Here is an 11602-nt window from a genome sequence, read left to right as displayed (position 1 = left end):
GGCAGACATAGGGTTTTTCCTGTTGAAAATTGGTTTCCCCGGTAAACTCTCGGGGGTTATGTCCATATTGAAAAGACACAATAGATCGTGTGAAGCGCAATAAAAAGCACTCAGATATATGACGTTGGCAAAATACTATGATTATAGGTGCATGAACAAGATTTGCACGGAGCGCGAAAGTGTTTTGCATTTACATATAGTTGAAGTAGCACAAAAATGAGTAATGGCCTCGTGCCCAATTCATAAAAGAGGAGCCGGATGGATCGCCGGCTGATCCCGTCGTAGGTTGCCCACCCCTGTGCTAGTTATTGGTAATATCTCACCTTCCTAACTTTTCTATAGAAAAACATAAAATTGCATTTCTTCACTTGAGAGTATAAAGCTAAATTCTAACCATCCTGAACACGAGAATAGACAAAGTGGCCAACAGGCGATATCTAGGTGTTTAGATCGAAAATTGTCGAAAGTCGGAGCAAATTGCTTGTTTAGTTAGCTTTTTTACATTTTTACTATCCTGTCTGAAACGCAACCTAAATCCAGAGCGACTCGTTTTGATCCGATTTCCAAAATGCACATAAATTTGCTTTGCAGGCGAGCATTTTCCATTAACATGGCTAGGGAAGACAATCCCACGGGATTGGCATACCTGAAAACGTTTCAGGCTCTTTTTCAAATCATCGAGTTCATGTTGCTTCTAATAGCTTGGTCGCTGCTCGCTTCGCAGCCGTTCTACATTGTGCCCGGCCTAAGCTTTGCCGTCGGCACATACGTCTTCATTTGGTTGATCACCATGTAAGTAAACCCACTTGTATTTTAGTTAAAAGTGTGTTTTTTATGGTTCGTATTTTAATGTGGAAAACAGAGGGCAAACTTAACCTTGAAAAAAATCGTTTTTGATGGAAAAACAAAAAAATTAGATTGTTTAAGTGTTCAAAATCACATTTATCCAACTTACCGAGAGGTAGCATAATTACCTAGCACAGGGGTCGGCAACCTTTTTTACACTGCGGACCGGTTTCAAACTGATTTTTTTTCGCGGACCGGCCTTAAAAAACAATAAATACTCAGTAAAGAAAATTCAATAAGTAAAGAAATTTCAATAAACGAATTAAAATGCATACGTTGTTTTTAAAAACTTTCCTGCCTGAACATAAAAATAATAATTAATAATTTTATTGTGGGACATTGTTTGCTTGATTTTATTTTATTGCACTTTAGGGTGAACGCGGTTAAGCATAAAAAATATATGATATTTTGGCCTTTTTTGATATATTGTACATACGAGGAGTTCGATTTTACAATCAAAAAATGCATTTTAGGATGTTGTAAAAGTGCTCTATTATATGGCCACAGCCCACTGGTTTGTTTTGCACCTCACGAGTGCTTGAAACTAATTGTGATTTTTCATATACCCATCAATCATGGAGTATATTTAAAAGAAAGTTAATGTGATTTGGATATAAAAATACTTTCAGCCGTTTTTGATTTTTCCTAGTCTTTTTCCGGCTTTTACGTACGGTTTGGGTTTAAATCAAAATTTTAAACTAACAACCCTGCTACGGACCAGTAACGAACTTCTCGCGGACCGGCGGTTGCCGACCACTGACCTAGCATGTGAACACACTTAAAACCAGGGCTGCGGAGTCGGAGTCTCTGGACTTCACCGAGGGGCTAGATCACAGATGTTATTAAACACACATGTTTGTGTGTGTCTTTCATTCTCTGGACTTCAGTAAGACTGCGTAAAACTACCCGAGTCACGAGTCCGACGTGCTCATGCGCAGTACCAAATTTCGAAACGGATAAGCCGCAAACTTTGAGGTCAAATAGCATATATGGTTAAATATTTTCCAACCGTGTGTTGTGTGTTGGTGAGTTGTATGTCACCCTAAAAGTGAATTGCTGAATATCCACCTTAATATAGTTACGTAAATGGGTTAAATATAGGCTAGCTGTAGAGTCTGAGTCTGATTCTGGACTCGGTGAAATCTTACATTTGGCCGCACTCGGGTTTCAACTCGAGTTCATTTTTTGTCCGGAGAGGGTTATTTGTAACCGACTCCGCCGACCTGCTTGAAACTACCGGATCCTATTGGGATGTCTATTATTTTAAGCTTCCTATACCACTTTATGACCTGCATTATTTTCTTCAACCAGTTATTGCGATCCTGGTGGGCTTTATGCCAAGTTTTGGTCGTTAGTTGATTTTGTTTCTGGCAGATACTTTTAACTATACCTCAGGCTAACAAAACAAGTGGAGTTAGGATAGGTTTCTATAATCATGAAAAAAAGGATTGTAAGATCAAAGAACTTACAAAGCACTGCCCTTATATTATCTACAGGTTTTACCATAGTTTCTTATGTATACTTTGATTGTGATCATGGTTAAAAATTGTGCCACGCCACTATTTCCAAGAAATATAAAGTACCGTTTGTCACTTGTCAAATATAATGTCAAATATCAAGAAATATAAGCTACAACGCATTTTAATGATTATGGCCAGCAGTTCAATAAAAAACAAAAACTTATAGTATTCGCACATTTCTACACCTTAATTTTTTTACTTGTCAGTGTTGTACCGTAAAAATCTGTTAGTACAAAAGCAACGATGTTTTTCATGATAAGTTGGATGTGCTGCAGCGTGTCACGCTGCGAATTAATCTTTTGAATGCGGGTGGTAGCGTGCAGCAGGAAACGTGCTCAATGTTGGCTTAACCAACATTTATTAAAACGTGGTATTTCCAGTTTGTGTCAAATGAGTACACTTATTTTAGACGTTTGTGGTATTTTTCCGATCTACACAGTCCGAAACATAAAACTTGGACGATTTAAACTGAGTAAATAACTGTATAGCAATTCGAGCTATATTAGAGAACTTATACTATAGCCATATTAAACAAAACACGATTGTACTTCTTTATTTAAAATATTAAGCTGTAAAGGCTTTGATCTTAAAAACTGTGAAGTGTCTGGTAAGACGACTTAAAACTAAACCAAGATGTATATTTCTTTGGGTATTTCTGCAAAAATATTAGTTTTCCAAGTGGAAAAAGGTTAGGTCTCAAGAAATATTTTAATACAATTAAAATTAAAATGCCAATCTAGGTCGGATTACTTTTTCACACACAAAATATTGGTTTATTCGCATCTATAGTAGTAGACACTAACCATCACATATATACGAGAATAAATCTAAATCTGTAGGCGCCATTAAGTTGACAATCAATTGAATATATCGAGCAGCTTGGACACTCGGTTGACAGACGATAACTTGAAACGCCTGGGCCACGCGTTAATTCGACAGACTTCCTCAGTTTTACGCAAACCTACGCAATTATATGGCGTAGTGGGATGTGCCACACATTTCAGAGCATATGAAAACATGCGAGCTTTAATTATAACCAACAGAATTTATAACTTTTAGCTGCAAAACAATTACAGCGGACAAAACGAAAGACAGTTATACACTGCCAACGTAATTAAGTAAACGTCAAGTGATTTCTCCCATTTTTTAAGTTAGTATTTTTCGTCAATATATGTCTCCGGCATTTAAGCGGAAATGTAAAAATCCTAACGTAGAAAATTAATTTTCCTGGAAATGCCAACAACTTAAAATCTACTTGGTTCGCAGATTCTTTTTCGTTTTCTACATAACCGGTGCACACATCCGTCTTCAAAAAGTAATGGCTGCCCGGGGAACCGGAGAGGCCACTGGAACCTCCAGCACCCTAGCGCCCCCTCCCGAGACCCACCGGCTCTGCACCGGTTCCGCGTGGTTCGTCATTGAGGTAACGATGTACAGGGTTGGCAGCAACCTGGGGTCGATGGCCCTTGTTTATGCTTAACACTATGTATCCGTTGGTTTAATGACTTCGTTTCAGTGCCTCCAAAGTAAATTATTGGCTTGGCTTATCAATTTAGAAAAAAATGCTTGGCATGACAACTATTATCTATAGACTATAAATTCTAAAAAATCATCAGATTAGACGTTCTCGGCAACTTCTAACACTATAGAGACACATATGTAACAGCCGCTTTTTGCTACTTTCCTTCAGGTTAATCACGCCTACAATTTTTTTTATGAAATCCAACAACAAGACCGAAATTAGAATAACATTAACTTGTCAACTAAACAATATTCGAAATAGGGGTAATACCGGTACTAATTTACGGAATGATGAATGGTCGGAATGGTTGGAACTCTCACTAATTTAAGTGTTACCCCCTTAAAACAATTATTAACCAAACCAACGCACGATATTTGAGTTAGGTTGGGGGTTAGCGTTTGGGTGAAGGTGGGTCAAGTGTTATTATATTTAATAATAATACTGTGAGCGTTCCGACCATTCATCATTCCGTAAATTAGTGTTACTCCGGAATAGTACTAAATAAGACTTTATAACAACTTCAAAACAAGACCTAAATATGATTAAGACGAAACCCCGTCAGAATAAAGTCGTAAACACCTGAATAAGATTGGAACAACCGGTTACCTATAGCTCATCCCTCAATTTATTTATTGACTAATATGTTCATCCTAAATCCAAGTCTGACCAAACCCTAATCCATAAAAGCGCTGCCCAAATGACGATGCCAGAACGAAATAAAAGCCAAAAAGGCCGCGACCAACCGCCCCACACCCTAAATCGAGTGGTGGGATCCAGATTTTTTGTCAGCCGGTTCTATTACAAAAGTCATATATTTCAGCCGGTTCTGTTACAAAAAGTCGTATATTCCGAGAAATAATTAACGAGTTACAAAAGAAGGATGCAACCCGAGGTTCCAGCGAATGTTACGAACTGCGAACCAGCTGAATTCCGTCCCTGCTAACAGCCACACTAAAAAGCTACAGTCGTCTCATGACTCGTACTTATTAGGCAACAATTAAATTTTCAGACAAACAATCACAAATAGAAAATTACTTCAATTCAAGTATAATAATTAACACAATGTATGACTGTTACATGCAACCTTGATCATTCCACATTTTGAAAAAAAAAAACACGTGAGCTACTTGGAAATCAAATGTATGAAATAAGATGCTAAACTCTATTGACAGTAACCAGTAATGATAACCGGTTCGCTGATCTCATAAAATTCCGCGAGACGGTTCTATAGAACCGGCTGAATCCAACCACTGCCTATACCCTTGTTTTGAATTTTAACTACATGAAGTAGGTTTAGAACTTATTCAAAAGTGTTTGTGTCTTATTACGTTATTTCGATCTACAACCTTAAAGGTGGTAGGCTAACGTTTCTTCCCGTTTACACGCCCGCCACCTATTTTGTCGTTGCAGTACATCGTCTACTCGGTTTGCTTCCTGTTCCTATTCGTGGCCGTGTGCATCGTGACCTCAAACTCGGGCACCAATACGCACTTCATCGCCGCTTACGCCTTCGGCTGGCTTTCGCTGATAGTCTTTGTGCTCCACTTCTGTCTGCTGGTGCGAAACACCGAGGGCATGTGGCCCCACCAGTGCCTGATGCGTTGCTGTCAGCTGGCAGGCCAGGCTAGGTCTTCAAGCATAGGGGAGAAGGCCGGGCTTCTTCCAACAGAGAGCGCTGGCCCATCCGCGCCAGAGCAGCCCTAGTCAATTTTTATGCCTTTAGAACCTCGAACCTATTGACTGACCGCAAGTGGCCCGAAATTTTTTTTTCCCAAAGCGACATTGCCCTATAACGCGCACCGTTATGTATACTTCTTTGTAACTCTATTATGTGTTGTTGACGAACCGCGCCGAGCGAATTTTCGCTGCAGCCTGGCACAATCGAGTAGAAGGACAAGTTGTGGCAAGTTTGCTTGCTTTGCTTTACTTTTTCGTTTGAACAAAGTATGTGCTAAGACGCACTAAAATTGTACTGACATTTGATTACAAAAAAGGTAAAAAACAGAAAATTTGCGCTCAAGTTTGTCTATCATTATTTGCACCAGCTAAACTAATAAAGATGCCGTTTTGGGTGTAATTGCCATAATGTGCCTATCGACGGGGCGCTTTGCTTTTTGACATTACATTTTTAATCCTTCTCGCATGAATATTGTTCCAATTGAAGATCAGCAAATACATTGTCGGATCGGTTTAAAGTTAACAAACAACGCATATTTTGGTTGTCCTAAGTTTGGTACAAAAATGTAAGTTTGTTTGGCCAACTATAGGAATTGGGACTGCGGTCATTCATTCGAATAAATAAAGCGATTTTTACAGTAACTTGATCACTATTCATTACAAGGATAAGCATAACATTTTATATTGTGTCGCATCGTTTCCTTATGTTGTGCCATCTTTCAGTATGGTAACCGTGGCATTTTATATCCTTCTTTCATTGCCGCCATATAGCCCAACATTATTTGCTGTTGCAAATTAAACGTTTTAGTTTGCACACGACAAGACATACATAAAACGTTTACCTTAAAGCAGAAAATTTAACTTCGACATTAACAAAGGCAATTTCTGATGCCAATTAATTGGTTTGACGCACGTAATGCGTTGTACGTTAACCTCGACGATATCTGCCGTTAAACCTTGTTATTTAAAGAAATAGACACCCACATGTTAACCAGACGAAATAACAAAAAGTAAACTCCCAAAACTAATTTAAACTTCTAGATTTATCCAGCAACTTTTTTTCATATTTGCATGTTCTTGTGGCGTCCCGTCCACTTCCTTATGCGTTTCCATTAAATTATCAACCACTATACGTTTAGTTTTTAGCTTTATTAAAATAAATAGATAGTTTTTATTTTAGGTATAAAACAAATAGTTTTGTTATAAAAGAATGACAAAGATATTAAAAAGTTCGCCAATATAGGCACATATTATCACGTCGGCGGTTGTTATGCAGATCAACAACACAATGAAAACAAATTACAGCAAAGTCGTTCATTTTTAGTGATTTAAACAACAACAGCAAAACAGTTCTATGACGTCACAGACGTAGTGCTCGTGTCGCCAACGCTCGGACACGATAGACAGTGGTCGTCATCGCATCTGTGGATGCGGTAGCCGACCATGTAGCCGATAATAAAGACCACGATGAAGAAAACAAATCCCAGTAAGATCCGTATTACAAGACCCGAAGTGCCAGTCAACCACTGTTCGCAGAAAGACTTAACCTGGGTTTGAGGCTGTAAAAGGCAAAAGCAATTTAGTTCTTGTTCAAGGAGTTGTGTGTAGGGAGGTTAGGCGATATTAAACATTCCTGAAGCGCTTTCGACAGAGTAATAAAAAATCCTCCAACATTTTGGCCGCCTTAAATTTAAACTGAAAATAAGGTCGACCATTTCTAAGGGGCTCGATTTTTAGTTTTCCGTATGCTTACTGTGGATTTAGGAGGAGTTTTCTTTTGTTTTTATGGAAAGCTATATATAGATACCGATACAAAAGTAAGATTGGCATTTTACTAATCATAAAAATAAAAGTGAAGCGTTTGTTTCCTATTCTCTAAAACTATTGAAACAAAAATGTTTTGTTGAAAAGTGATTAAAACGGGTCCTTTCATACAATAGGACCCAATGCACAACCGAATCCTCGTTACTCCCTTAAATCCCACGTACATAAATCTAATTTCACCATTAGTGACTCAAAATGCTGTTCTTAGCAGAACAGTTGAACAGGCTCCCGTTTTTGTCGAAATTGTTTGTTGAAATAAATTTACGTTGTACAAATATTTAGCAGCACCGTTGCATTACATTGCATTCGGTCCTTCTTCAAAGGTTTTTCTTAATATGTAACATCCTCCTAATATTTGTGTCAGCATTCGTGTAGAACTGGTCGATCACAGCGTCACTTTCACACGAACAAGTCCAGCTAATTTTTATTTGTCGCAACAGGCTAACTTATTAGTTATAAAACTTAGGTGACAACCTTATTTGTCTGCGGCACTGTTCGCAAACTGTTTTGTTAAGTTGACGAGCATTCAACTTCTGGTTGGATGTACGGCTGCATGTAAATGGTGCAGTGCGCCATGAAACCAAACTCACGATTAAATCCGGCGTTGATGGCATCCTTTTTTTAAAAACATGTTGTTCAAAGGCGAGCCTCTCGTAGTCATACGTGTCAAAGTGTGATTTTTCATTGAAATGTGTACTCACCGATTTGTCGATATGGCCAAGTCGTATGTAATATACCATTTAACATGCAGCCATACATCCAGCCAACAGTTACGCACTGCTAAGCATGCTTTTGCGTCGGACTCCCATCAGCAAACGTGCGCCTGTGGAACTGTTTGACGCCTATACCCTTCATCGCCTTTTTACTCGTTGCGATTGCGCCTTTACTTCGCTTGTTTTTACCGTTTTTTATTGTTATTCTGACCTGATACAGCACAATTGTGAAAAGCTCGTCAAACTTCAAAATACAATTTGTCAACAGTTCCACTTGTTTTCAGTTATTAGTTATTGCCAGTTTGAAACTTGGTAAACAAAAGAAAAACTTTCGACTTACTCTGGCACTTGTCACCGAAGCCTCGTCTTCTTGTGCAACGTACTGAGACGCCATTCGCGAGTGATTCTGCAGTTTGTCCTACAATTCTAGTTCGTTTTTTAACCTACAAACGCAGATTTGTGTTATAAAACACATTTTGTGTTATAAAAACAAAGAAGTTAATCCATCGCGCTCATTATGGCAGACGGCCAATTGAAACGTTTATCATTAAAATACGTTTGCCTTCTTGTAAATTCGTTTTCTTTGTTTCGAAAAACAAACGTTTTTCGGCAAACTGGTATCCAAGTATTTCTGACTCGCAAAGGGGTTTAAACTAATATCAGGGAAACACCGACAAGTTTCCTCTATCCGATATGGATAGCCCGATTTCAGCTTATCGCACGCTATTTCTGTTTTTAGGGTTCGTACAGATTTCGTCACGTGCGCGGTAAAAAAACAATTCTACTATTCCTTGAGTCTTGTTTGCCTTTCTGCTAAAATTGAATCAAACGTTTTTATATTTGAAAGTAAGCTGATAGCAACACTATACTCTGGGTTTTAAGGCACATTAAACTAATGGTGTTTAACTTTTCTACTTTGCCGTTTAAACTCCCTTTACCACGCTTCGCAAAATAAACCCTAGCCTACCAGGAGTCCACATCGCGTAAACAGTTCAACCACCTTTAACAACAATCCAAGATGTCACACAGTAATGTGATAAAAAGGTTGAATTTTACAACTCTGCGATTGTCGTTAAAGGTGGCCCGACTAAGACAATTTCAGCATTTTTCAGGCGATCTGAGTTCACGTAAACATGTAGCTAATTCTCCGAAACTGATGGCAGGCATTAGGCGGACCGGCTTCCCTCCTTTTGCTTGCCAACATTTCGATTGACGCTGTAAAATTGGCAGATTGGCAGCAGGGAAACGAAAATCGTGATCTGACGTTACCGCTTTTAACTGCAGTTCATTTACAGATTTACGATTTGAGCAATACGCGACTATTCAAATAACTGTGTAAATATTCGTAACTTGGCATCGATTTGTGTTCAGTTATAATCAAGAATTTTTAAACCCGTGAGTGCAGTTCTCCTAAAGAAATAACCTTCGGTCTTTACCCATTAATATATAGTAATACCGTTTATAAGATTTGGCGACTTTAATTTCTCTTATTATTTATCGTATGATGCGGAGGCGTCCATAAGTAATGGGTAAAGGTTCGCACTACAAAAAACACTTAAAAATCAAAGGGTTCTTGCATACTAGAAATTTGCCTTGACTTGTTCGTTTATAGTCACTTACATTAACCTGTTGGACATTTGGAATGAACAAACAACTCATAACAAAGACCGATCAATTAGAACACGAAAAAAAAATACAAAGTTAACCTACATAAATTGCGTTTGGGGTGGAGTCACAGGAGACACAAAACTTTCAACGTGACGTAGAAAAAAGTTCCCAGGTCATACAAACAACAAGTCAATCTCAAATACTAGTTAAAGTTAGCACACTGCTACCTTTTAACGTCAGAAATGGTGAAATGGTATGGCATACGTAGCACTAAATTCAACTTAAAACCGCTCTGTCGTTGCAAATGATCAGGTACCCCTGTTGTGTAAAACTTTTTTGAAAAGTTGAACACTTCTATTGCTGAAAACAGGTCTGAGCTGCGCTTGATAACTCATTCGATAAAGCATTTCATTATACCTACTGTTAAGTAGACTACGCGAATGTTGTGTAACCTCAAAGTAAATACGGCAAACAACCCGGATGTTATTCGAATATATTTTGTCTCTTTTGGGAGAAAGTGTTTACTTTGTAAAACATACCACGACTTAACTGTGAACCCCTTGACCCGGTATGCAAACATATAAGGCATAGGCCTTCATAATGTAAATATGGAATGTCAACCCAAAATAGTTTAGATAAGTTTCTTACGCTGTCTGTTCACAGATATCCTTAGCTTCTACAGTTGCTAACCTTAGCGAATACAGCAATCTCCTACGAGTGGCTCAAAATGACGTGTTCTTAAACTCCAATTTTTCAAGCTAAACGAATCTTTTTGGGGCATAAAACGCACAAAGCTAGTGCTTCTAAGCGAGGTGTACAGATAATGAACCAGTAAAACACAGCAGTGAAACACATGGAAAAAAGAGCAACGCCTTTTTGGAAAACACTAAATAAGACGGACCTGTAATATCTTGTTCTGTGATTTATTCGCTGGCTTTTATCTGATCAGTCAAAAACTTTAATCTTCTCCACTTACGATGCTGCACTTTCGAAATGTTTACGGTATTTTGCCGGGCTGTTAGTTATACGTGACAGTGTCAATTTTTTATCATTTTTGCTCATGCTTTTGCTGCCTTGCAAGCGCGGAAACCGTTCAAACGGAAATCCCTCACACGAAAATTAGATATAACTTTGATGAATTGTTTGTAAAAAGTGAAACGTGCCGCCCTACCGGACTCGTGAGAACACGAATTGAAATCAACGCGCTTTATCAGAAAACAGGACTTCGCGTTCAAAAACTCTTTACAAAGGATTATATGGAAGCACTACAGGCTCGTATAAACCTGAAGACGACTCTTTGTCCATGGTAAGCTACACCACCACACAGACAGTTGGAAATTTCATTCTGGTAAAAAAGCTCTACAAGTAGGCCAGTAAAAACATGTGTTGGAAAACCGCCACAAAACTGCTGTTACACTTTGCAACTGAAATGAAATTCCATGAATGCTCTTGTTTATGGGAGCGGCGTAAAAATCCAAATAGCCCGAGGCAACAACTACGGATTAAAATAGGTCAATAGTAGAAGCTTTCAAATAGTAAGGGTACCTTTAAATTCGCTTAGGCTAGTGGTTCTCAAACTTTTGTTAAAAAAATACGCAACGGTCCCCCAGCAATTTTTTAATTGCTCACGGTCCTTAAAAATATACATAAATAAACTCAAAATAACACGTTGTTTTTAATTGTATCAATGGGACGGGTGCACTTGCTTCTTTGCTATCAGCTATGTTAAACTCTAATTAACGAATCACTTTATTTAAGTCTAGCAATCACGAACAGTTTTAAAACCGTGCCCACAGTGGCAGCGCAGCAAGCTGTAAAAACGTAATTCTCACTAGCACAACGCAACACTATGACGTCACAATGGACAATTCAACTTCAAGCGTGCAATCACG

The 11602-nt window shown here is 38.4% G+C and overlaps 2 protein-coding genes across 2 annotated transcripts; one reads left to right on the top strand and one right to left on the bottom strand.

Moving 5' to 3' along the window:
• The first annotated feature begins 601 nt into the window (after positions 1-601).
• On the top strand, positions 602-6674 carry LOC146137911 (uncharacterized). The gene is made up of 3 exons (XM_083394192.1): positions 602-792; positions 3633-3789; positions 5299-6674. The coding sequence occupies exons 1-3, from the start codon at positions 611-613 to the stop codon at positions 5590-5592; spliced, it is 633 nt and encodes a 210-aa protein (XP_083250318.1). The 5' UTR covers positions 602-610; the 3' UTR covers positions 5593-6674.
• Positions 6675-6831: 157 nt separating this feature from the next.
• Positions 6832-8542, bottom strand: LOC146137910 (uncharacterized). The gene is made up of 2 exons (XM_083394194.1): positions 8443-8542; positions 6832-7124 (listed from the first exon to the last, which is right to left on the bottom strand). Exons 1-2 carry the CDS (start codon positions 8494-8496, stop codon positions 6918-6920), a joined length of 261 nt encoding a protein of 86 aa, XP_083250320.1. The 5' UTR covers positions 8497-8542; the 3' UTR covers positions 6832-6917.
• Positions 8543-11602: the final 3060 nt, after the last annotated feature.

The sequence above is a fragment of the Ascidiella aspersa genome, chromosome 7 (genome assembly GCF_963924565.1).
Source record: "Ascidiella aspersa chromosome 7, kaAscAspe10.2, whole genome shotgun sequence".
Taxonomy (NCBI): domain Eukaryota; kingdom Metazoa; phylum Chordata; class Ascidiacea; order Phlebobranchia; family Ascidiidae; genus Ascidiella; species Ascidiella aspersa.
The sequence above is the reverse complement of the archived record's forward strand: the minus strand, read 5'-3'. Positions and strand labels throughout refer to the sequence as shown.